At 43.7% G+C, this 25,869-nt stretch overlaps 1 protein-coding gene across 1 annotated transcript in view; it reads right to left on the minus strand.

Annotated features, from left to right (window-relative positions):
• Positions 1 to 5,139: 5,139 nt before the first annotated feature.
• LOC115461845 (proline-serine-threonine phosphatase-interacting protein 2-like) overlaps positions 5,140 to 25,869 on the minus strand; it is a 156,556-nt gene continuing 135,826 nt past the window's right edge. Inside the window, exons 12-14 of the mRNA XM_030191901.1 lie at positions 19,093 to 19,127; positions 12,807 to 12,867; positions 5,140 to 5,359 (exon numbers count right to left, since the gene is read on the minus strand). Coding sequence (XP_030047761.1) covers positions 12,818 to 12,867; positions 19,093 to 19,127 — 85 coding nt within the window. The 3' untranslated portion in view covers positions 5,140 to 5,359; positions 12,807 to 12,817. The remainder of the gene's footprint in view (positions 5,360 to 12,806; positions 12,868 to 19,092; positions 19,128 to 25,869) is intronic.

The following is a 25,869-nucleotide window of genomic DNA, read 5'->3' on the forward strand; positions in this document are numbered from 1 at the left end:
GCTTGACGGCCCAATGCTCTCAGCTCAATGGGTTAATGATGTATACGAGATGGCTCACAGCTTTGGTTCTTTACCACTTCAGTCAGAAACTTGTGGTACAATGGTACTGCAGATTGGTGATTCCCATAGTAAGTCAAGGTGCAGTAAAAGCTTGCCTTTTACCGCACCTTGATAACTTCCCCCCTTAGAGTCCCAAGCCACAATTCAGGAAGCTCTGTTCTATACAGAGTAACTCAAAGTTTCTGAACTCTCCTGGGGCAACAAACAACACACTTAAAGGCAAAATAAACAGAGAGTAAATTTAGTTTTTCAACTCTCAGAATAGGTACAAATCATTGAAATGGCCCATCTGAGTACAAATAAAGGTTGTAACTCATGAAATGAAGGACATGAGTGCCACACAACCAAGTGGTGAATAGCAAGTACATTTTTCTGCTGCCCTGACTAAAAATATACCATTAAACACCATAAGGCAGTCTAGATTTGGGTTTGACATGTACATCAGTAAATATATGCACTAAATGTTAGCATCCAAGTAATAAAAAATGCCTCTATAGCACACACATGGTATTAGAGTGCAACCCAAACATGTACAGCATTTGATTTCAGTGCAGTTCAGCTGAGTTACTAATTAGCACCTGGAAGCTACATAAGGGGGAAAATTCTATACATGGCGCTCAAAAATGGGCACTGAAAAAGATCAGCGCTAAGTGCTATTCTATGGAGGGCACACATCCTTTTTAGAATAGAGCATAGTGCCGGTTCCTGCGCTTATCTGTAGGCACCAGACTTATGCCTGCTGAAACCTGGTGTAAATGCTAGAGCCCGAGTTAGGCTGCTGAGGTAGCATTTTGTAACATCACAACACACCCACAGCCATGCTCCCTTTTGAATTACACACTAGTAGAGTTAAGTGCCACACCTTATAGAATCCTCAATATTTTAGCAACCAAATAATGCTTACATTGGAGGGGGTAACACTATATCACATCACTATACCCAGCTCCCCCTAGGTTACTTAATCAATACAGTAGTGAAGAAGTGCTATTAGAACCATCAGAGTCAAATGCTAGCACCGCATTGGCCTAAAATCTGAAGCCATAACACCGTTAAGGGTGGGCATGTAATCTTCATTGATTCCGTTTATACAATTTTATGTGTGTTTTTTATGAGCTTTCCCCACTGTATATACTTAATATTCTAAATGGAGAACCACAAATACTTAGCTCCATGTAGATTTTCACCCCAGTGATTTATTTTAAAGTCCAAGTTTCCTTCAGACTCATTTTTTAATCCAGTGAAATAGGAGACTTGTCTTGCCGACATGAATTCATGTTTCGCTGAAAAGCTGTATCAAGGTCCGTCTCCATACAATTTGTCTTCGTCGCAGTGAAACATGAATTCATGTCGGCAAGACAAGTCTCCTATTTCACTGGATTAAAAAATGAGTATGAAGGAATCTTGGACTTTAAAATAAATCACTGGGGTGAAAATCTACATGGAGCTAAGTATTTGTGGTTCTCCATTTAGAATATTAAATATATACAGTGGGAAAAGCTCATTAAAAAACATATATAAAATTGTATAAACGGAATCAATGAAGATTACATGCCCACCCTTAATGGTGTTATGGCTTAAGATATTAGGCCAATACGGTGGTAGCATGCTACTCTGATGGTTCCAATAGCACTTCTTCACTACTGTATTGATTAAGTAACCTAGAGGGAGCTGGGTATAGTGATATGATGCCTTATAGAATAGCATGCAGCCGAATGAGCGCACAAATTCTAAGTGGTGCCAAATACCCTCAATAATTGGTTGTTAGCACTCAATTATTGGTAGTTAAGGGCTCATTACTCAATTTGTGCATGAATCTTCAGTGTGTGCCCAAATCTGGGCAGCGTATATTTTCTTCACTCTGGAATTCGTTGCCAGAGAATGTGGTAAAGGCGGTTAGCTTAGCGGAGTTTAAAAAAGGTTTGGATGGCTTCCTAAAGGAAAAGTCCATAGACCGTTATTAAATGGACTTGGGGAAAATCCACTGTTTCTGGAATAAGCAGTATAAAATGTTTTGTACATTTTTGGGATCTTGCCAGGTATTTGTGACCTGAATTGGCCACTGTTGGAAACAGGATGCTGGGCTTGATGGACCTTTGGTCTTTCCCAGTATGGCAATACTTATGTACTTATTAATCCAGGGGAAAGTGTATATCAGGCTTATCCAACCTTTTTATACTGGGGGCCACATTTTATATTTTGTAATATTCGGATGGCCAAAACACACACCGTTGTATTTGGCTGCCTGTTTAGTCAAATAGTGCCAAAATATGATGGTGCATCATCCCCCCCCCCCCCCCAACTTTCACCCAGTTTATTTTCCCTCACCTGGCTTCGGCTGTAGAAGGAAACAGCGAGATTCCTGCTTCCCCACCATGACTTGACTCTCTGCAAGCATGAGCCACAGAGAGCCAAGTTACAGTGGGGAAGCAGAATAGCACCACAAGAATTGCCAAGCTTCCAAGGGCCAGAAAAAAGAATTTGGTGGGCTGGGTACTAGCCCTCGTGCTGTAGGTTGGATAAGCCTGGTGTACATGTTAAATGGAGAATGCATCATCCTCATTCCCCCAGAGCTCTACCTCTTTGCTTCAAACTTGTATCAAGTAAGCCCAGAAAATAAGGTTGCTTCTCGTTGCTGAGAAGTGAGAGAGCCAGAGGATCCCAGATGAGGAGGATGATGAAGAAAAGAGTCCAGATCAAAAACAAACCAGATATGAGTACATGTTTCTGTTCATCTGTCTTTGCTGTCAGTAAAGTTCTTACCTATTTGTTTATATTTAGCTCACATCTTTTCATTAGTAGCTAAAGGCAAGTTAAATTCAAGCACTTCCCTGTACCCAGAGGGCTTACAGTCAAAGAATGCACCTGAGCGTAAAGTGATTTGCTCAAGATCACAAAGAACATCAATGGGATCTGAACCCTGACTTCCCTGGCTCTCAGGTTGCTGCTTTTACCACCAGAATTGAGAGGACATGTCTGGTGAAAGAATGGAGCATGGAATCAGACAAACCAGAAAGGAATCTTCCCGACCCAACTCAAGTGTACCAGTATCTGACCATCCCCTTCCACAAGCAGCCTATGGCACTGGAGGCCACATTTATCCTTATCCTTAAGGGTGTCCTCTGTGGGCAATATGAAGAGAGGTAGGTGTTGGTGGTGGTGGTGGGGGGGAATTACAACACAGAATCAGGTAGAGTGATCCCCAAAGGGGTGCCAGGCCTATTTGAAGTAGGAACAACAGGAAACAGTCCAAGGCAGCTTCAGAGTTCTCTAAGAGGAGCTCTGCAGTCAAACAAAAATATTTGTTGCCCTTACCGGAAATCTCATTGCCCAAACTCAAGTCTCAGAACAACTGCAATGGTATTTGCCTGAAATTACTACATTCATCAATAATTTATCAGAATTACATCATTTCACATGACCTTGAATTAGTAGAGACGATAAAAGCACTGTGCCTTCTACATAATGAAGAGTTATATCACCTTATATCATCTTTCTATGCTGGAATCTGAGTCCCTGAGATAGTGATGAGCTACAACATTAATGCCTTCTCCAAAGCAGGTGTTCATATTGTAGGATTTACAACACAGAGAGGGCTCCTGGTGGTTTCTTTCACCATATTTTAGGATTCGACATGTGCTCTCGCAATAGTGGGTGGAGAAGAACATACCAAGAGTTTCCCATGTACTTGCTAAAGCAATTTGGATATGACATTCCTTCATTTTCGAACAGGAGAAAATATTTTTTTCACTCAGTGAATAGTTAAGCTCTGGCACTCGTTGCCAGAAGATGTGGTATCAGCAATTAGTGTATCTGGGTTTTTAAAAAGTTTAGACAAATTCCTGGAGGAAAAGTCTGTAGTCTGCTATTGACATAGACATGGGGAAAGCCACTGCGTTTCAACTGGGATCAGTAGCATGAGCCTTGCTACTATTTGAGGTTCTCTCAAGTACTTATGACCTGACTTAGCCACTGTTGGAAACAGGATATTGGGCTAGATGGACCATTGGTCTGAGCCAGTATGGCTATTCTTATGTTCTATTTTTCTGCATACCCACTCACTAATGCCTTCCAAGCTTGGTTTAGCATGCATGCTAGGTCCTTAGTACATAGCATGTTTCTTTTTCTGTAGAGGCCCCAGAGTGTTTTACAGTGCTTAAAAGAACAGAAACAAAAGAGGATAAGTGACATCTAGCGCTGGAGTGTAGGCTGTTCGGCTTCTCTGTCTCACCACCAATTTGCCACATATCACACTTTCCTTTTTTGCAACAGACAACTATCAAAGTTTAAGTATTTTCTGCTGTGCCAGTTGGCTTGAAGAAAAGATGGTTTTCAAGGCATTTTAACATCTTATGGCGTCGGGGTTGACCCGCAGGGCTCCAGAGAAATCATGGGGAGCAGAAGCTAAGATGGCGGCTTTAGCGGCCCCACCGAGTCCATTGGTAAGCTCCGCATGGACCTAGGAGATTGTGTCAGAAGTGCAGGCAGTGGTGAAAGCTGTGCTGGATACTAAATTGCAGCAGTTGCATGATAGAATTGAGGCTGCTCATGACCGTTTAGACAGCATGGATCTAGAGTTTGATGCACAGCAACATCGTGTGGGAGTGCTGGAAGTTGGGGCTCAGAGCACCTCGCAGGATATGGATCAGCTTCATCTGTCTTCAGCAGATGGAGCACAAGGTGAATAATATGGTGGAGACAGCGCAAACATTTTTACAAACTGTCCCAACCAGAGTGGGCGCTTAAAAAATGCTGCTTCTGTGAGCTATGGACTTGCTTGTAGTTGTGTTGGCTTGGTCTCTTCTTTCTGTATTATTTTTATTTTGTATATTTCACCAGTGCATATCAGAATGCTTTTGTATGATTTTACTTTGTCTCTTGTATAAGTCTATTTTAGTTTCTTCAGGATGTGTGGCTCCTTATGCTGTTTATGGAATATTTTGGTTGGTTATGATAGGTGGGGGTGGGCGGGGGATATTCACATGTCTCATCCCATGTTTTGGGATAGTACCTTAATTTGGAGTTGGAGTGGAGATGGGATGTTGGGATGGGGGAGGGATTTGGGGGTGGGAGGCTGGGTTGGGGGAGGGTTAAAGGTATAGGTTGATGGGGAGAAAACTGGAACTCTGGGATGATGGAATTCTTTGTTTTTCATTTGAATGTTTGCTGATTGTATTTGTATTTGTCCTCAATAAAACATATTTCACATAAAAAAACAGAAACAGCTCAAGCCTACACTCCAGGACTGGTTGAAGGGTTTCTTATGCTGAATGTTGTTCTTGAAGAAGCCAAGTTTAGACCCCTGAAAGAAAAGGAAATAAGAAATGAGTCAGTGATACCATTTTACCCAATGGTTTTTGTTCAAAACCCAATAGATAATCCATATCTCAGACTTTTCATTCATAGGTATAAAGAGTTGTCCCATGCATCCATAGGAAATTGAATGGATATATTTGCTTCTAACCAAGTAAAAGGTGGATAATGTTTTAGCCCAACAGAAACAGAATTAGTTAAAAGAAAAGCAACAACATTATTGGGTTGGAAATGAGTCTCAGTAGGTTGAATTACCCATGTAGGGAAAAAGGGGTATATTTTTATAAAAGGGCATCTGTATCAAAATAGGGTGGTAGCCCCTAGGTTTCTCTAGTTGTGTATTTGGTTTTCGGATAAGGCATCAAAGGTTAGGCTTAGAAAACACCCCTCAAATGAAGCTTGTTGTTGGCAGAGTTTTAAAAGGGTTTCGATGGATTCCTAAAGGACAAGTCCATAGACCGCTACTAAATGGACTTGGGAAAAATCCACAATTTCGGGAATAACATGTATAGAATGTTTGTACGTTTGGGAAGCTTGCCAGGTGCCCTTGACCTGGATTGGCCGCTGTCAGGGACAGGATGCTGGGCTTGATGGGCCTTTGGTCGTTTCCCAGTATGGCATTACTTATGTACTTATGTAATAAAGAGCTGGGCAAGCTGGCAAATGTTTAGTAGAGTCCAAGGCACCATGGTTACTGGAGGATCACCCCTCCCCCTCCCTCCCTCTCCTTTAGTCCCTTCTTCCCTTCCCATTTCTTTCTCTCACTCCTCCTGCCTTCCTCTTCCTTATCCCCCTTTTCCCCTCCTCCTCCTTCCCATCTCCATTCTTTCTCTCTTCCTCCTTCGGTCCCTCTTTTCCTTTCTTTTCCGCCCCTTCCCCCTCCTTTATCCTATCATTCATTTTATCCTGTTTTATGGTCTTTATTTGAGCCTATATGGATATACACACATATTCACATACCTACAATTTTATTGTTATTGGTTTATTCTTTTATTCTACTTAACAGAGGACAGATATTTTTTTTAACATTTGGAGATGAATTCTATAAATCGCACCTACAAAATCGGCACTGAAAAATCCTGCTTAAGCGCTATTCTATAAGCCGTGCCTAAAGTTAAGCACGGTTTACAGAATAGCGCATAAGTACCGGAGTCACGTGTAAATTTAGGTGCATCCGTTTGCACCAATGAAAACGTGGTGCAAATGCTCGTGCCTAAATTTATGCGCAGAACTCCCTTAGTCTATAACTGCGCATATAACTGGAAATCCATACCCATGCTCCACCCTGAAACGCTCAAGACCCTCCCATTTCTGTGTCCCCTTTTCCAGAATGCATGTAAAATTTAAGCGTGGATCACGCAACTAAATTTATTCACATATATGGTAATTGATTTCAACTAGCCCCAATAATTGCTAGTTAAAAAGCCAATTATTGACACTAATTGGCTCATTATTCATGTGCAAATTAGGCGCATGCCCAAATTTGCACACAATTTTTTGGTGACTTTTATACAATTAGAGGGATGGGTTTCAATCTTTTAATTGGAAAGGTTTTTCTTATCAAGCTCTCTCGTAATTATTCTTGGCTATTTACTCTTTAAGGAACATACCGGTTGGTTCACAATTATGGTGGCAATGTGTGCTCTGAGCTATTTTTTATTTTTTTATAATACACTCTGTTAAGCTATGCAGTCAGTTAGATATTACCACTGTGGAGTAATTTCTTTTGTGCCAGTAAGGCACATTTTTTGATTCATAACATTGTGATTCATTTTTTTTTATAACTTTTTTTTTACTCCAAAAAACTGTTCTCTACATATACAGGTCCCAGGAAACAACAGGGCAAGCGATCTGCAAATTCCAAAATGATGGCAAGAACAAGCAGACCAGATGAGAAGGTCAAACCAGATGTTTATTAAAATAATACAAATTCAAACAACAGTTTCAGTTTATATTATTTTAATAAACATCTGGTCTGACCTTCTCATCTGGTCTGCTTGTTCTTCCCATCACTCTACATTAGAGAGCTGCACGGGAGTGGGGATAGCATTGATGGCACAATGGTGTTGTAGGTGCTAGGCCCGTGCCTATATACCTGCTAACGGCCTCCTGCAATTCATAATTCAGACAATGCTTCAAACAGCTTGAACTTTTGTTTCAATATTTGCCAAGGCCTGCATTTCAGCAGGAAAGTGCCCGTGACTCACTTTGGCTGATGCAAGAGGTAGGCAATCATTGCAAAACGAACCTCTTGTTCAGAGACATGAATTTCTGTTCAACTCAATCCAGTCACTTCAGAGCCTGGTTTCTGGAGAAAGACCTCAGAAATAACATCACGAGACTGATTGTAGCCCTGATTTCCAAGAACTGCATCTTTTTTTTTTACATAAAATGGATATTCTTGTGGTTTTTCAAATCAAAATGACCAGAACAGAATAAATTGTTTACCTTATCTTCAGGAACATTGCCCCTGGCAGAACCATATACCGTGTTTCCCCGAAAATAAGACACTGTCTTATATTAATTTTTGCCCCCCAAAATGCACTAGGGCTTATTTTCAGAGGCTGTCTTATTTTTCAGGGAAACATCGGGGTTGGATCGGGGTTGGCCCGCCCTCCGTCGCTCCCGGAACTAACCTTAAACGCCTCCTTTCACCTTCGCAGCAAGCAGCAGCAGGGCAGGCCACTCCTTCCTTCCGTGTCCCGCCCTTGCCTGACGTAATGTCCGCGAGGGCGGGGCATGGAAGGAAGGAGAGGTCTGCCCTGTTGCTGCGAAGGTGAAAGGAGGTGTTTAAGGTTAGTTCCGGGAGCGACGGAGGGTGGGTGGAGGGGGGGGGCTGGCCTTGTCCGGCTCTCGGCGGCCCTGCTTTCAAACAAAAATTTGCTAGGTCTTACTTTCGGGGGAGGCCTTATATCTACCAATTCAGGAAAACCTCTACTAGGTCTTATTTTCGGGGGATGTCTTACTTTCGGGGAAACAGGGTAAAAGGGGCATCCCTGGGGATCAAAAATGGTCTGGTGCTACTATCAGATCTTCAGTTTTCATCATCTCATGTGCTCATCAGCTCATGAACTCCTCTATTCTTCTCTGCACCATCTGACACACTTCAGAGCTCACCTGCCAGTGTGATCACCTACTGATCTGCATCTCCAGCCAAGAAAGGAGCTTGCTTCATCATTAGATTGTATAAGACAAGCTCTGTAGTGCTATTGGCCAATAAGCAGGTGGTCCAATTCAGGCCTAGGGGAGTATGTTTACTCTAGACCATTTCTCATAAGTGTTCACATGATAAAACCATTTAATGAACATTTGTCTATTGCTTCTCTCTGAGCTACCTAGCATTTGTACATAGTCCTTACATTCTAATTATCTATGTTTTATTTTTGGTTGTTTTACTTGCTTATAAGTAAACCTACTTTTAGTTTATTATTCGGGATCTATGTCATTTGCTTGTCAGTGTTTCCAGGAGCTATAGTCTTAGATTTGCTCAATCGGGGACGTGACACTGTCTCTTCATGTTCAAGTGTACAGCGCTGTGTACGTCTAGTAGCGCTATAGAAATGATAAGTAGTAGTAGTAGTCTTTGGGATTCCGGAACCTCGATACTCTTTAGGATTCTGCACAGAATCTTGCTACTCTGGGATTCCGCCCGGAATCTTGCTACTCTTTGGGATTCCGGAATCTTGCTACTCTTAGTCCTTATCCCTTATTTGTCCTGTTTATCTGTCCTAATTAGGTTGTAAGCTCTGTCGAGCAGGGACTGTGTCTTCATGCTCAAGTGTACAGCGCTGCGTATGTCTAGTAGCGCTATAGAAATGATAAGTAATAGTAGTAGTGTTTGGAATTCCGGAATCTTGCAACTCTTTGGGATTCCGGAATGTTGGTACTCTTTGTCCTTGTCCCTTATTTGTCCTGTTTGTCTGTCCTAATTAGGTTGTAAGCTCTGTCGAGCAGGGACTGTCTCTTCATGTTCAAGTGTACAGCGCTGCGTACGTCTAGTAGTGCTATAGAAATGGTAAGTAGTAGTAGTAGCAGTAATAGTACTACTATCAAACCAGAGTGCTAACAAAATATTCTTTGCCCATCCTTACATGCACTGTTCCATAAGAAGCAGTGTAAATCTGATTCGCTCTTACAGGGCCCCTTGATTGTCTGGCAGAGACTCATGTAATGCAGGGACTAGGGCTCTACCATGTATTCATTTTGATTTGGTCCCTAATAGTGCCCCAAATATATTATTCATATTTGGCCGAATAGTGATTTAAATTCGAATATGAATAATCTGGGGCTCAGGGCAGGTTTTAGACATGCTGGGGCCCAGGGCAGAAATTAAGGAGGGGAGCCCCCTAATCCCCTCTCCTCCCTGCCCCTCCCCCCAATTTCCCCACCTGCCATTATTACCACACATAAAGCAACTTTAAATGATTTTTTTCCACACACAAAACATTCACCAAATACAGAATAATAGATCACACATACAAATAGAAATTGAACTGGGAAGCCCAAGAAATTAAATTCAACAAGCTACAACACTGGTGAAATAAAAACAGACAAGCACTTCTTTGTGTACTTAACACACTGGGGTCCTGGTACCAGCCCCCCCCCCCCCCCCCCCCCCCCACCACCACCACCAAATTAGTCACCTCCTGTGCTTTGGAGATCCCGAAGCCCTGCCAGCTGAAGACCACCTCCTCCGGTCTGACAGCCAGAAATCTCCAAGCTCTTCAGCTAGCAGCAGTGTCCCCGAGCTGCCACCAGCTGCAGAGGTTGGAGTGTTCTAGCCAACAGACTGGAGGAAGAGGTCTTCCGCTGGCGGAGCTTGGGAATCCCCATCAGTTTAGTTATTTATAATTTGGCAGGGAGCATTGGGGGAGGATGGGGAGAAAATCTGGTGCCCACCTACTTTGGGCTCAGGACCATTTCCCCCTCTCTCCCCTCAATTAGTTGTCTGGCTAAGCCACTGAACATAATACAAAGATTTGTGATGCACATATCCCAAAGCTAACATATTCCAGTTAATAAATTCAAAATAAAACACTTTTTTTCTACCTTTGTTGTCTGGACATTTTATTTTTCCATCATCTTGGTCTCATTTTGTGTCTTCTGCTTTCCTGCATCTTCTGATAATTCCCTTTCCAGTGTTTGCTGTCCATTTGTCTTTTCTCCTCTCTCCTGTCTTGTTTCATTCCCTCACTACACCTATTTGATATACTGATCTTTCCTTTTAGCTCTTCCTTCCCTTTTTTTTTCTTCTCTGTCTCTTGGTCCACTCAAATTTCACCCTTTTTCTCACTTTTTACTTTTCAGCTACCTACCAACTTTCCATCTCCCTTTCTCAAGCTCTAACTTTCCTGTTTCCCATCTCACTCCTTCCTCAGCCTCCTATTCCCTTCTGTCTTTCATCTACTCATTACCACATTTCTATCCTCCTCTTCTTCATCTTCTTGCCCCCCCCCCCACCTCTCCCACATTCCGCAATTTCCAGTATATCCTCTCTCTCCATTCTTGTAGTCCAGCATCTCCTCTCCCTCTCATGGCCTGACATCTCCCTATAAATGTCCACATGTAAAACAATATTTTATGCACAGAAATAGGCTTTTATAAAATTGCCTACCCAATACATACATAAACTTATGCATATACAGGCTGTATACATTTAAGTTTACACAAATTGAGTACAGATGTTCCCTAAATATGTGCATACTTTGGAAAATATATACTGTACCTACGCAGCTAACATAAATTGGGAATGTGTACAAGTATTTTCCAGGGGATAATTTTTACAGGACAAGTATGCACATATTTTCCCTTTGAAAACTGGTGTAAGATAATCATATATTGGATGCATAAGCTGGCAGCCTGTTATAAACATACCTACTATATCTTCAGATTGTCCTGTTTCCATGATCTCAAGGAGTTTTATAATTTTATCTCTTCTGACTGTTCTCCAGATCTTCATGTTTGTCTTGGAGACCTTGTATTTTTCTTTAACATTCTGACTAGGGAGAGAGAAGGGCAGGGGGTAGGAGGCAGGAAGAGGACCAAGAAAGGGGCCAAGGAGGCATCAGGATGGACTGGACAATGGAAAAGACCATGGAAGGGATAAGAGAAATGGAGAGGACTCCAGAAGTGAATAAGACGAAGAAACAAGATCCAATGAGGGATCTCAAATGCTGAAAGTCCTTTGGGAGCCTTAAGAAGTGGAAAATAAGATGGGAGAAAATGAACCTGGAACGGTCTATAGGGGAAGGGTGGAGGAAGAGAACCTGGGATGGTGGGCTTCATGTTCCTAGTATCATGTATATTAATCCAAGCACATATAGCATTTCAGGGGTTTTTTCCACTGGACAAGGAGTTGGAGTGGTGGGGAAGAGAAGGTCAAGAACCAGACATTGGAACGCAGAAGAAAAAGAGACTCAGGAAGTGACCATAGGAGAGATGGGTGTCAGACTTGTGAGTTCTTGTACAAAGTAGAGCGCTGCTGAGCCCGGTACTTGCACCAGGTTATGCTTGGTGGCCGGACAACCCCGGGTTTCACCTGCGCTGACTGCCGTTTCCCAGAGGTTGAGCCCCTAGGTGCGGGCGGTCTGCAGGACTTACGAGACAAAGCTGGAAGCGGGGTGGTGAACGTATTTGCCAGGCAGACAGCAGGCAAGAGAGTGATCCAGGTACAGGCAAAGTCAGCAATGAGGGACAAGTAGATAAGAAGCAAACTACTGAGCAAGTAACACCTACCAAAGTAGAAGCCGAAGCATGGAGTCCAGGAAGAGCTCAGCTGATAAAGTGCTGGCATCTGACATCAGCAGGAACCAGCAGGGAGAAAGAGCACAGCCATAGGACAAGAGCAGGGGAAGGAGGAACCGGAAGACCAATAGGAGAGAAGCAAGGGAAGCCAGGCAGAGGGAGAGCAGACACAGGTGGGTGGAAGCAAAGCAATTAAGGAGCCTGCAACCACCACTCTCTGAACAAACCCAGAGAAGAACTACACACACATGGCTCAGGGCATTGCCAGTCAAGTGTGCGTATCGACAGGACTCCGTGCAGCCCGAGGATGCCGCTGGTGTTGAGGTAGGGGACATGACAATGGGGGGGGGGGGGGAATGAGGGTGAAAAGTAAGAGGACCTAAGGGGAAGGGAGTCAAGTCTAGAGGTCCACTGTCAAGTTTTAACCTGGTCCCAGGATGGTACATCCTGACTGGTGCATAAGATTGTGTTAAGGATTCACAACATGGTGCTAATAGTGTTAGATGACTTTATGCATATGTCAGAAAAATACCCCTATGAGCATGGGAATGGTTCCTGCACATAGTGACAGGGGTTTGTCACAATTCAGATTTGAAATTTAAAATACAAACATTTTGTTCCAAAAGAAACTTCAAGGTGAAATGACACTAGATACACATCCATTTAACCTATAAGGCTTAAAATAAACTTACCTACAGTTCTTCTAGTGCTGTATTATACTATAGTTATCAACAGAAGCATATTCTCTGTCAGCTATAAAACACAAAGAACCAAAAGGTAAGTCACATATGTAATCAATTCACAACATTTTCCAGGAGACATCACAGGGACTAATTCATCAAGCATTCTATACACAGCTACCAAATAGAAAATAAACCCAGTACAAATCAGTGGCTCAATGTCTTTCTGAAAATGCATTAAAATATTATACTGGTGCTACTACATCCCAGAGCCACTGTCAAAGTGTCTGTTCCGGGTGACCTGCCAGTTGGGAGGAGGAGACTGAAAGTTTTCAATGAAAGGTGACCCCTTATAACTTCTGACTGGTGGATTCTCCAAATAGTCTACCTCAGATACGCCCTCAATTGGCTTAAAAAACCTTCAAATTGCCCATGAGAGCTCATCACTTCAGCTCTCAGCACATGCAGGTACTTGCAAAGGAACTCTCCGTGCTTATGAAGGCCCATGCAGTCATGTCCATTCCACCATGGGAGGAAGGGCTGGGATTCTATTCCAGGAACGTCCTCGTGCAGAAGAAGATAGGGGGGGATGCATCCCATCCTAGACCTAAGGGCCCTGAACAAGTTCCTGGTCAAAGAAAAGTTCAGGATGGTTTCCCTGGGCACCCTTCTCCCAATGATTCAGGAAAACGATTGGCTATACTCTCTAGACTTGAAGGACGCATACAAATACATCCTGATACTTCCTGTTCACCAGACATACCTTCGTTTTTGGCTGCAAACACACCACTTCCAGTTCCGCGTGTTGCCTTTTGGCCTTGCGTCAGCACTCAGGGTCTTTACCAAATGCCTAGGCGTAGTTGCAGCATTACTACGCAGGCTGGGGGTGCATGTGTTTCTTTACCTCGATGACTGGCTGGTAAAGAGCACATCACTGGACGGTGCTCAGGAGTCCATGCGGAGGACTATTGGGTGCTGGAGCTACTAAGTTTCATTTTAAACTATCCCAAGTCGCATCTTCACCCTGCCCAACCACTGGAGTTCATTGGAGCCCTACTCGATACGCAGAAGGTTTGAGCCTTTCTCATCAATCTCCTGCTTCATGTGCTTCTCCACCTCAACAGATATTCAAAAGGCACTCTGCTTCAGTGGTGTATGGTCACCTGTGTCTACATTATGATTAGCCAAATGGGTAATTCCTGGTTTAGTAGAAAACATATCAGCATATGTCATGCTCCTCACCTCGTTCCTCTCCTCGTTGAGGGCCGCTCCCCACCTCACTCCTCTCCTCCTCGCTGAGGGCCGCTCCCGCAGCGGGGAGCACCGGCTGTCTTGGCGAGCCTGGCGCTCCAAGTGGGCCTGGCTGTCAAGAGTGGAGCGCTGGCCATCTTGGCAGAGCCGGCACTCCGAGGGTTGCCCCGGGCCTCTCCTTCGGAGCACGGGGTTCATGCCCGGGTCAGCCGTGCCGTGTGCCCACTGTCGGCCGGCCTGCATGGTCCCGGCGCATGGCTGTTTTCGCCCCACCTCCTGCCCCGGCAGGATTGGAGCTCGCTGCCAGACTCCTCCCCCTCCAGCGGATCAGGCAATGGAGGGCTCTCTTTCCCAGCTGATTCTTTGACTCCTGATGGTCGGGGCTATTTCAGGAGCATCTTCTCTTCACTTCTTCAGTAGGTTTTGCTTTGTGTGTTTCTCTGCTGACTCTCGTTGCTGACCACTGCCTGAACCCGGAATACTCGCTGCCTGTCTCTGACCACTGCCTGAACCCGAATTACTCTCTGCCTGCTGCCTGTCTCAGACCCCTGCCTGCATCCGTCGGCCGCCCGCACCTGAGGGCTCAACCATCGGGGAATGGCAGACACCACAGGTGAAGCCTCGGGGTTGCTCAGCTGCCCAGCAGAGCCCAGGTTCGAGTTTCTCACCCCTGTGCTCCGCCCGGCACAAGGACTCACGAACGTGACAGCATATTTTGCAATACTGCTTCTAGCTGCTGTTTCTGAGTGAGGGTTAATTGACCTCCCACTATAGCTTGTTGTGTACATCCCTCTGGTAATGTCTCTGCTAGGAGGTCAAGTATGGGTTCACTATCCTGACACTCTTCTGGTAGGCTGCACACAGCTAACACCATAGCTGTGCAATCTGCATAGGCCTTTAACATCTACTATAATAAAACTCACCCTCAACGTTCTGAAGACAACGTTCTGAAGTCACTCAGTCAGTCACTGAGGGGTTCATGGATTCATGGTGGTGAAGCCTCAACACTGACCATGTCTCACTGCCCCGCCCTCACATGACGGACCAATCAGAAAAAACACCCTCAACATTCTGAAACACAAAGGACCATCACAACACCGTTCCCAGGCAACACTAGGCAACGTAAGACGGACCAATCAGAGGAAACTACGTGACAATAAGGGAGGAGCATTCCCCAGCAGAATGGCTCATTATCTGTGCAGCACGGAGAGCACAGAACCACCGCTGGAACGAGAGAAGAATATTCCTGCTGTGGGTATGTGCAAAAATTTACATTTACATTTCACCAACAGAAAGACCCCCCTCCACAAACCTCCTTGACAGACAAAACCACACACACACACACAATACAACAGAAACACACCCTCAAAGCCACACACCAATCCAACCCACTTTGCCAGCACAGCACAGCACATCCCCCAACCCCCAAGCAAAAAACAAAACAAAAAAAGAAACACATCAACAACCTGCACACACACCGCACCCTCACACACAAAATAACTCTGTGACACATACACACACACACACACAAAAAAAACCACATGCTAGCGCCCGTTTCATTGGTTTTGGAAACGGGCCTTTTTTACTAGTATTCACATGAAAGGTATGCTGCTTTCTGTCTTGGGAGTCCATAGATATAACATAGTTTGTATCGTTTAGGCGCCGTATGACCTTGTAAGGTCCCACCTAGTTAGCCTGAAGTTTATTCTGATGTACTTGAACTAAAACAAGTACCTGCTGGCCTTCATGAAACACTCTATTTTGGGCTTTATGATCATACCAAGTCTTTTGCTTAGTTTGGACTGCCTGCAAGTTATCTCTGACAAAGCCCACAAGGTCTTCTAATTTCTGGCGCATATTTACTACATATTTTATTTGTTACACTTGTACCCCGCGCTTTCCCACTCATGGCAGGCTCAATGCGGCTTACATGGGGCAATGAAGGGTTAAGTGACTTGCCCAGAGTCACAAGGAGCTGCTTGTGCCTGAAGTGGGAATCGAACTCAGTTCCTCAGGACCAAAGTCCACCACCCTAACCACTAGGCCACTCCTCCACTATTCAATTACAGGGGTGTCAGAGGTGTCAACTTTCCCTTCCCAATGTTCTCTTATTAGGTCAAGGGGTCTCTCACCCTCCGGCCATAAAGCAGCTCAAATGGGGAGAACCCTGTAGACTCCTGGGGTACTTTTCTGTATGCAAGTACTTTTCCTGACTCCACATTAGTTTCAGAGTGATCTGGGGTAGTACATACAGATTTCACTCCACAGTGTACCCACAGATTTTGGATCAGCTCAGACATAAACTGTGTCCCTTGATCTGAGAGTATTTCTCATGTTAATGTTATATTCCCCTCAACACCTAAAAAACAGGTTCAGAGTGGATTACAATTCAAAATAAAACCAGTCTACAAAACTGGGAGCTCACAGTTGGATGAATATAAAGAAAGACATAGCATCAGCAATTAATTAGAAATCATATTTTCTAAACAAATTTGTCTTTAAAAGTTTGCGAAAGGATAAGTAATGTAATTGAGATTTCACTAGCTATCATGCCTGGGAAAATATTTCTAGCAGGGCAGTTGCAACTTTCTTAAAGTGTGATGCAATATGAATTGGTATGGACCCTTCAGTTTGTATAGATGGAAACAGGTTGAAAACTATTGGCCAGTGGCGTAGCTACGTGGGGCCTGGGCCCCCTCAGATTTGGCCCTGGGCCCCTCCCCCATCGCCGTCGAGTACCTGTGCTGGCGGGGGTCCCCAATCCCCGCCAGCCAAAGTTCTGTGTTTTCAGCCCGTCTCTGGGCCAGCGCGTTGCTGCAGCCTGCAGCAGCTGATCTGATTCTGCAAGCGGGAAGCCGATTCATACCACGCACGCAAAGAGAATCAGCTTCCCGCTTGCAGAATCAGATCAGCTGCTGCAGCAGTCTGCAGCAACGCGCCGACCCAGAGACGGGCTGAAGAGTCTTCAGTGAAGACACAGAACTTCGGCTGGCTGGGATTGGGAACCCCCGCCAGCACAGGTACTCGACAGCGATGGCGACGGGGGAGGGTTGGCGACGCCAGGGGGGGGGGTCAAAATGGCGGCACAGGGGGGTTCGGTGGGGGTTGGGGGAATGTGCCCCCTCACCTTGGGCTCTGCCCCCCCCCCTCTCACCGAAGTCTGGCTACGCCCCTGCTATTGGCCTCCAAAATGGGTCATTTCCAGGTTTGATTTCCACTAATTTCGCTTGCCTTAGAGTCTGCTCTACTAGAGTTTCTTCTAGTGCTGCTTTTTAATATTATTTTTGTCTTTGGGAGGTTGTTCCAGTCAACCAACCACTATTATGTATTTTTTGAGCCTAGTCATATTTGCTTGTTTTCAAAGTATTTTTTTATGTCACTCCAGTCAGACATTTTACCAGTAGACTGAGACACGAAAAGCTGCACTTTCATCTCTTAGTAGCATTAGGTCATATGCTAGGACCATCATGTTTTCTACAGTTTTCAAAACCTGTAGTACATGCTACAGCAGAGACCCATAATCACAAGTAGTTCTCTTTAGCCTCAGATTGAACAGCACCAAGTTTATACAATTTAACTTATTTAATTTCTTTATTAAGTTTTAAACAAATCATAATATTCATTTTGAGATGATATTACACAAAACATTCACTATTAAATGAAACAAAGGAAAAAAAAATCCCCACAAAATCAATTCTTTCTATCGACCACATAATTTAGGTAAACAATCCAAGATTTAAAGAAAAGAAAAGAAACACATGTTCCATCATTAAATCAAGACTTGTATCATGCCTGGAGGGTTAACTCAAAGCTGCTATACAGTATTACATTATGGTCCTAAACTCGCACAGAAATATCCTCTCTGCTTATTAGGAAATTTTCCAATTGTTTGGGATCAAAAAACTGATATTGTTTTGTCTGAAATATTATTCTACAAATACAGGGAAACTTCAAAAGAAAATTAGCCCCCAGCGCAATAACTCTGGGTCGCAAAGAAAGAAACATTTTACGTCTCTGTTGTGTTTCCCTTGATAGGTCTGGAAACACTCTTATTTTCGAACCCATAAACATAGAATCTAAATGACTCAAAGATAATTTTAGCACAGCATTCCTATCCATCTCCAATGCAAATGTAACTAGCAAAGTAGTTCTTTGTGTAATCACTTCTAGTGATGATTCTAGGAAGCTTTTCAAGTTCATTGCACCCTGAAAGTTCAAATTATCTGGTGTTTTACCAGTAACTTGTAGGTAAAAAGCACGTGTAATTGGCGGCAATGAATTGTCAGGCATTCCCAGAATATCAACTACCGTGTTTCCCCGAAAATAGGACATCCTCCGAAAATAAGACCTAGTAGATGTCTTGCTGCAATTTGAAAATATAAGGCCTCCCCCGAAAATAAGACCTAGCAGGGGAGGCCTTATTTTTCGGGGAAGCATCGGGGTCACCCCCCCCACCCGAGATCTCCGGCTCCCCCCCTCGATCGGCGGCTCCCGGAACTAACCTCTTAAACGCTTCCTTGCACCTTCAAACTCGCCGCAAGCAGCAGGGCAGGCCACTCCTTCCTTCCGTGTCCCGCCCTCGCCTGACGTTACGTTACGTCAGGCGAGGGCGGGACACGGAAAGAAGGCGTGGCCTCGCAAGCAGCAGGGCAGGCCACTCCTTCCTTCCGTGTCCCGCCCTCGCCTGACGTTACGTTACGTCAGGCGAGGGCGGGACACGGAAAGAAGGAGTGGCCTGCCCTGCTGCGAGTGCGAAAATGAATGGTGAAAGGAAGCGTTTAAGAGGTTAGTTCCGGGAGCGACTGAGGGCGGGGGGAGCGACCCGATGTTTCCCCGAAAAATATGGCCTCCCCTGAAAATAAGACCTAGCGGGTCTTGGGGAGCAAAAATTAATATAAGACAGTGTCTTATTTTCGGGGAAACACGGTAGGTATTTCTTTACCATTTGGACTGGTGAAATCAATGGTGATCTAGGAAAGTTCATAAATCGTAAATTGAGGTACAATTTAACTTAAATAATTTCTTTGAAAATTTTCATGAAACTTACATGGTATATTTGTGGGAACTGGCAATTGCCCTCTCCTGCAAAAGAAAACAAAATATCAAACCACTTAACTTCACAGTTAAGTTATCTTAGCTGTTATCCTGTACAGTGGAGGTTTCTTCATGTGCTTATTTACTTCTCCTAGTATACTTTTTTTAAATTTAAATAAAAAATAAAATAAAATTGAGATAAACACCCATACAGAAATCTAGCAAAAATTCTCTGACGAAATAAACAAATCAAGAAGAAAAGGGAAAAATATTACAGTATCAAGTCCATGACAATGTAGAGGGAGCAAATCACATAAAATCTTGGGAAAGACATATCAATTATTCATTAAACCAATCAGTGACTAGAACACTCTGGAACAAACAATTACACAGACTCATCAGCTGATCTAACAGGGAAACTGGAAAAAAAAGCCAATAGCTGTGGAGGCTCAAAAAATGCATACTTGACTGACCTCAAATTTACTATACATTTACATGGGTACTTGAGAAAAGAAGAGAGGAGCAAGTTTTAAAACACCAGGTTTCAATAAAAGGACATCTCTCCTCCTTTTCTGGGTCTCTCTAGTCCAGAAAGTGGGTATCTCTCTTTAAAAAAAAAAAAAGGATCCAGTCTCTAACCATTACTAATGCAAAAGTGACCACCAACGAAGCCAAAAGCAAGGATTGTGTCCCAGAAGTTTCAAGTACTTCAGATAAATTTAATGCATCAAATTCCACTGTCATATCCTCATGTATTTCTGCTGATTCTTTCTTAGGAAGTGGGAGATAGTAAATACGACATGCGGATGCCTCTACCACAGCCCCTGCTTCTGGGATCGCTGGAACTGGATGCAGCTTCTCAACATAGTCTACAAGAGGTAACTGCAATGAGGGGGATGGCTTCCAGGAGAGAAGAGGAAGTGCCTTTGCAACTCCCTCCAGATCAATGGGCTCCAGCAGCAGCAGCAGGTGGAGAGGGTTCGGTTGTAAAGGGAATGGGCATGACGCCCGCAGGAAGCTGGGCTGAGCCACAACTGCAGATACCTTCTCCTGCGATTATTTTATATAAACCTCCAGTTTTTACTTTGGAGGCTATTTGGAATGCCATATCAGATCTAAGGAATGTTCTGTCTCAGCAATTTGCTGTAATGAACAATACGTTCACGTTTTAAAACTTTTGCAGCAACAATTTTCACAAACTTCACAATTACTGGATGAACATTCTACATATATTAAGAGTAATCAAGCAGTTCAGTCTTCTTTGATCAAAGAAAATATCCTCTTGTGTCAGGGCTCTCACCCAGTCTCTGAAATTGTGAGCCCTTGGGCCACTGCCAAGGAGTGGCAGCGGCAGGCAAATCACCCAAGCAGAAAGCAGTGCTGAACACAACAGGCAGGAACCACAGAATATAACTAGAATAGGCTTTAATAGTAGACAGTAACAATATCCAGTAGCACAGCAAAGTCAAAGGGCAGGCAGCAAACACAGGTAATCCATAAACTAACCAGAGTCTTTTAGGCAGGCAGAAAGCAAAATCAAAGTCCAGGTCCAGGGAAAGGGTCAAACACACAGGAAACTTGCAGAGCAGGAACTCCAACGAACCAACAGGAACTCAGGATGACCTTTGATACCAAGGCAAGGCAAGCAAGGCTCACAGAAGCTAATAAGCCCCTCAGCAACTGACCCACAGCTGCAGTAAATCACCAGTCAAGTAAGGGTGCTGTTACAGGACAAACCAGCAGAGCAAATCTGGCAACCTGGAAAATCCGGACCGGACTCACTGAAGTCTGGAACATGGAAGACAGCAGAAAACAGTCCATAGCAGCCACCAGTTCTGGCCACCAGAGGGCAAGGAGAGCACCCACATGGAAACAGTCACAAACGTGACATCTTGAAACATAAAATAGAGAACTTGGAAAATACGGTTATATATTCAAACTTCCTTTTAGAAGTTCTTCAGGTCCCTGAGGAGAACAAGCCTCCATTTCTTCTCCAGATACTCTAAATGGAGCTTCACATGTGAAGTTTATAAGGATAGTTTTCAGTGGGGGGCTGTCATACAACTCTAAATAAATATCTGCTTAAAGTTATTTGTATTTTCTAGGACTGCATGTTAATCACTGTTAACTCTCCAATTAATGTATTCATTAAAAAATAATCATAATTTAAAAAGTTAATCACTTTGTAGCTTCGTCTGTCTCCTTCAAACATCGCTTCTGCTCCCAACCCCTGTCTTCCATGAGATCCAGATCTTCCCCCCCTCCCCCCACCTGCGATTCAACATCAGCTCCCCTGCCGGTCTACCTTAAAGTTTGTCTTCTGTTGGTCCCCAGCAGCAGCAGCATTGCACATATACTGCCTGGTCTGAAACTTTCCCTCTGACCCATCCCACCCATGCAGAAACAGGACATGACGACAGAGGAAGCGGGATGGGCCAGAAGGAAAGCTTCGGAGCAGGCTGCATATATGCAATGCTGCCGCTGCCAGGGACCATCAGGAGATCACCTTTAAAGTAGACTGGGGGGTGGAATGAGGGGAGCAGATGCCGAACCCTGGGTAAGGGGTTGGGATTGAGACACAGACCTGCAAGCAGAACTGGAAGGGGCCACCAATGGAAGCTATGGCCGAGGTGGTGAACTCCAGCAGCCACAAAAGGAGCTTGGTGCTGCTCACCACCAAGTTTGTGTTCCTGCTCATGGGGGTGGAGGGGAAGGAGGGGGAGAGAGAGAGAGAGAGCGATAATAGACCCCAGGAAAGATTGAGAGATAATGGATCTGGGGAAGAGGAGAAGGAGGCAAGGAAGAAAAAGGGAGATATGTTGGATCTGGAAGTGGACGGGAGAGAGATTATAAGTCTTTAGGGAAGGGGATGGGATTTGATATACCACCTTTCTGTGGTTACAATCGAAGTGGTTAACATTTATTATATAAAGGTACCACTGGCTTCCTTTTTTTTTCAATATTTTATTGACAAATTTTAGTATACAAAACATTGTTGAAAACAACAAGAACAAAAACAAACTAACAATAGCTTCAATGAAAGACAGAAATATGAGATGCATTACAATATGTAATAAAAGTACAAGTTAGACATAAGATTATATGAGGACAACCTGAACAACCTATGATGCTTTAGACTGGAAGTAAGACAGAAAGAATACAGAAGGGCCCAATCTTTAGAAACAGATTTAGCATGTAGATATTTATAAGCCAAAAAGGTTTCATATTTCCTAATCATGCATATGTAGCTCCACCATTCATTGAAACATAATTTAGAATTATTTTTCCAGTTACAAATAATAAGGTACGTGGCAACAGCTAACAGTATATTGAATAGCTTGTGAACAGATTCTGGAAGAACAATGTTGGATGAGAAGAGCGTAAAATTACAATTTTGTATGTAATATCCAAATTTGTAGGAAGGTGAAAAATTAGAAGGATTCGGGACCGTATTAGGTTCCAATATGCTTGGACGTTTTTACAGTAAAAAAATCATATGAGACAGGTTTCCAGTATCAAACAGACATGACCAGCAGACTGAGGAAGTCGACTACTTGGTGATCTTTGCCAATCGTAAAGGAGTCTAGTAAACATGGCTTCCTATTGAACAACGTATTACCTTTAAAATCCTCTCTTTCACCTTCAAGGCTTTTCAACTTCAGCGCTTTTCATTTGGATTTCCCTTCTTATTTAGCAGCTCTTACTATTCCTTATTCCCCAAAGTCCGTCTGCTTTGCTCTGTTAATGACCACTGGTTAAGTTCTCCCAGGTCCTAAATCTGCTCAACTGGAATTAACTAGGCATCCATCGTGCCTTCTTTTTCACAGCCCCTTTCTTATGGAATAACTGTCCATTGTCTATATGGTTGGAACTTAATTTCAAAAATTCAAATCCACGTTGAAAATCTGGCTTTTTCACCAAGCTACTGATCACACATAAGGTGCCAAGGTTCTGCAAGTGCTGTTTCTGTTTTCACTTTTCGCACCATCTCCTTTCCTTTTCTCCCTCATCCCTTATCTTTTCTCCTTCCCTTCTTCTGTCCAAATCTCTTTCCTATTCCAGATGACTGGGTGAATACTTTCCTACTTTAATATTGTAGTTCTTTTCTGCCTGTATTATATTGCTTTAGACTATGAACTGCCTTGTTCTGCTAGTTAGTAAAGGCAGTATAGCAAATTTTAATAAACTATAAACTACTTATTTTGTACCTGGGGCAACGGAGGGTTAAGTGACTTGCCCAATGTCACAAAGTGGTACAGTGTGAAATAAATAAGGGGTCCTTTTACTAAGGTGCCCATTTTGGGCCTGAGACCTTACCACCACCCATTGACTTAGTGGTAAGGTCTCACGCATTAACCGGTACAATGCCGATTGCCACCTGGTTAGCGCCGCATGCTGGAAATTTTTCCGGCATGCATAAAAAATGAAATTACCGCCTGGGCCACATGGTAGCCGGGCAGTAGTTCAAAATTGACGTGAGTAAGCCTGGTCAGCACTAAGTTCAGCCGAATCATCCAGCCTCACTCCCGAAGTAGACACTGCTGCTGCAGCACATGCGGTAACCATCCCGGAAATGGTGGTCTGAACCAACCGCCCCAGAGACACCGAGGAAGGGTAAGTTCACGTGGCTTCCTTGCGCTTCCCCATAGCTCTTAGATACGGAAAGCTCACCAGCGTTGGTTCCTCCACCAAACTCAAGAGCAGCCTGAATGTGCATCTGCTCTCGACGCCATTTGGCTCCTTCTGAGCAGTGTGTTATTTAAGATATAGAACAGTGTTAAATTCAACGCTGTTTACCCTGGAAAAAACAACCAGTCTGCAATAAAGTGTAGTTGGAGCATCCCATAAGAGACTCGGGGGGGGGGGGGGGGGGGTCCAAACTTTGGGTCTACATACCTTTTGGCTTTGAAGGGAATGCCCTCTTCTCCCCCCCCCCCCCACCCCCCCACCCAATGAACAACCTGCCACTTAGGTGCAAGTTACTGGCAGTGTAGAGAAGACTAGGGAAAACAAATACATTTTGTGCATACCCCTTGGATACAATATGGTGTCCCCAAACCAAGAGTAACATTATATTCCTCTTGAAGATGTTACCAGCTTATAAATGACTTTATTCCCACCCCCCCATAAAACTGAACTACAGTATCCATATTTGTCTGGATGGGGAGAAGGCAGAGAGGCTCTTAGTAAGATTTTTAAAACAATTTTAAATAAAAAGGTTGGGATTCCAAAGCATATCAGCAGGTCACTTACTTGAAGATTATTATTAATTGGTGTGGGGATGTCCCAGAGAAGCACTAGGTTAATTAGGAAAAGGGGGCTTTGCTGCAGAATACTTAAGGGAATTTTCTTAGTAATTTTCTTTGGATTGCTATCTAATTTTGAGAGAAACTTCCATTAACTTTAGCAGTTGCAGAAGACTGTAGGAGAGCCAAGGTAATTTCCTTTCCACCTCCTCCCTAGTGAAGGGGTGTTCTGTAAGTGCAGAGAGCCTCCTGCCTATCTGATTCTGTATTGCACTGTTTCCTCACTGTCCTGATGAGAGGGAGAGGGCTGGGCACAGATGTATTGTTAGTCCTGTAAAATGTTAGCATTTACAACTTCTGTGTTGACCCTTATTTCTATATACAGTCCTGGGATCTCAAATGGCCTCACATGCAAGCTACCCACATCAAGGGACACACACTTGACCTCTTATCACGCAAACTGTCCACAGATCATAACCTATTAATAACAGACATCAAATGGTCAGAAACACCTTGGACCGACCACTACAAACTGAACCTATCCCTAAACTGGCAAAAGAAGGGATTAAATCGTACAACAGAACAAACAACTTACACTACGAGAGGGCAAACAGATCCGCAAACATTCTGGCAAAAGATATACGACAACGGACGGACAACATGAACTAACTCCATACATTATCTCAATCACTGGGAGGATAGATGCAGAAGCGTACTAAACGAAATAGCACCCTTAACGACAAGAATATCAAAAAGATGAAACTCGATACCATGGTTCAATGATGAATTTAAAAAACTCAAAGCACAATCCAGGAAACTTCACGAGCATGGAAAAAATCAAAGGATGAACATACACTCAATGCAGGGAAACAAATACATAGAAAATACAAATATGCAATAAGACAAACCAAAAGGTCCTACTACAAAACTAAATTAGGACCGGATAACAAAGATCTGAAGAAACTATTTCAACTCGTAAATAAGCTACTAGACACCACCCCTGTCACCACAACCAACACAGACACCCCACCCGCAGACAAACTGGCTACCTACTTTAATGAAAAAATAACAAAACTACGCAGTACTCTTCCTCACCACAACACCGACATCAAAAAATTCTTCGACCTGGGCACAATCCTGGGCGGATACCCAGCTGACCGTATCTGGTCAACATTTAATCTACTCACCTCTGAATCAGTTACACAAGCGACTCATAGGTCCGCCAATACCCATTGCAAACTGGACATATGTCCCAGTCATTTACTTAAATCTGCCCCCGGCTGCTTCATAGAAGACCTCACATCCCACATAAACTTCATGGTAAAACAAGGTTTCTTCCCCGAGGAATATGGACCTTACGAGACTGGGAGACTGGGCGTCTAAATGGCAGATGACGTTTCATGTGAGCAAGTGCAAAGTGATGCATGTGGGAAAGAGGAACCCGAATTATAGCTATGTCATGCAAGGTTCCACGTTAGGAGTCAAGGACCAAGAAAGGGATCTAGGTGTCGTCATTGATGATACACTGAAACCTTCTGCTCAGT

Source organism: Microcaecilia unicolor, chromosome 2 (genome assembly GCF_901765095.1).
Source record: "Microcaecilia unicolor chromosome 2, aMicUni1.1, whole genome shotgun sequence".
In the NCBI taxonomy this organism is placed as follows: domain Eukaryota; kingdom Metazoa; phylum Chordata; class Amphibia; order Gymnophiona; family Siphonopidae; genus Microcaecilia; species Microcaecilia unicolor.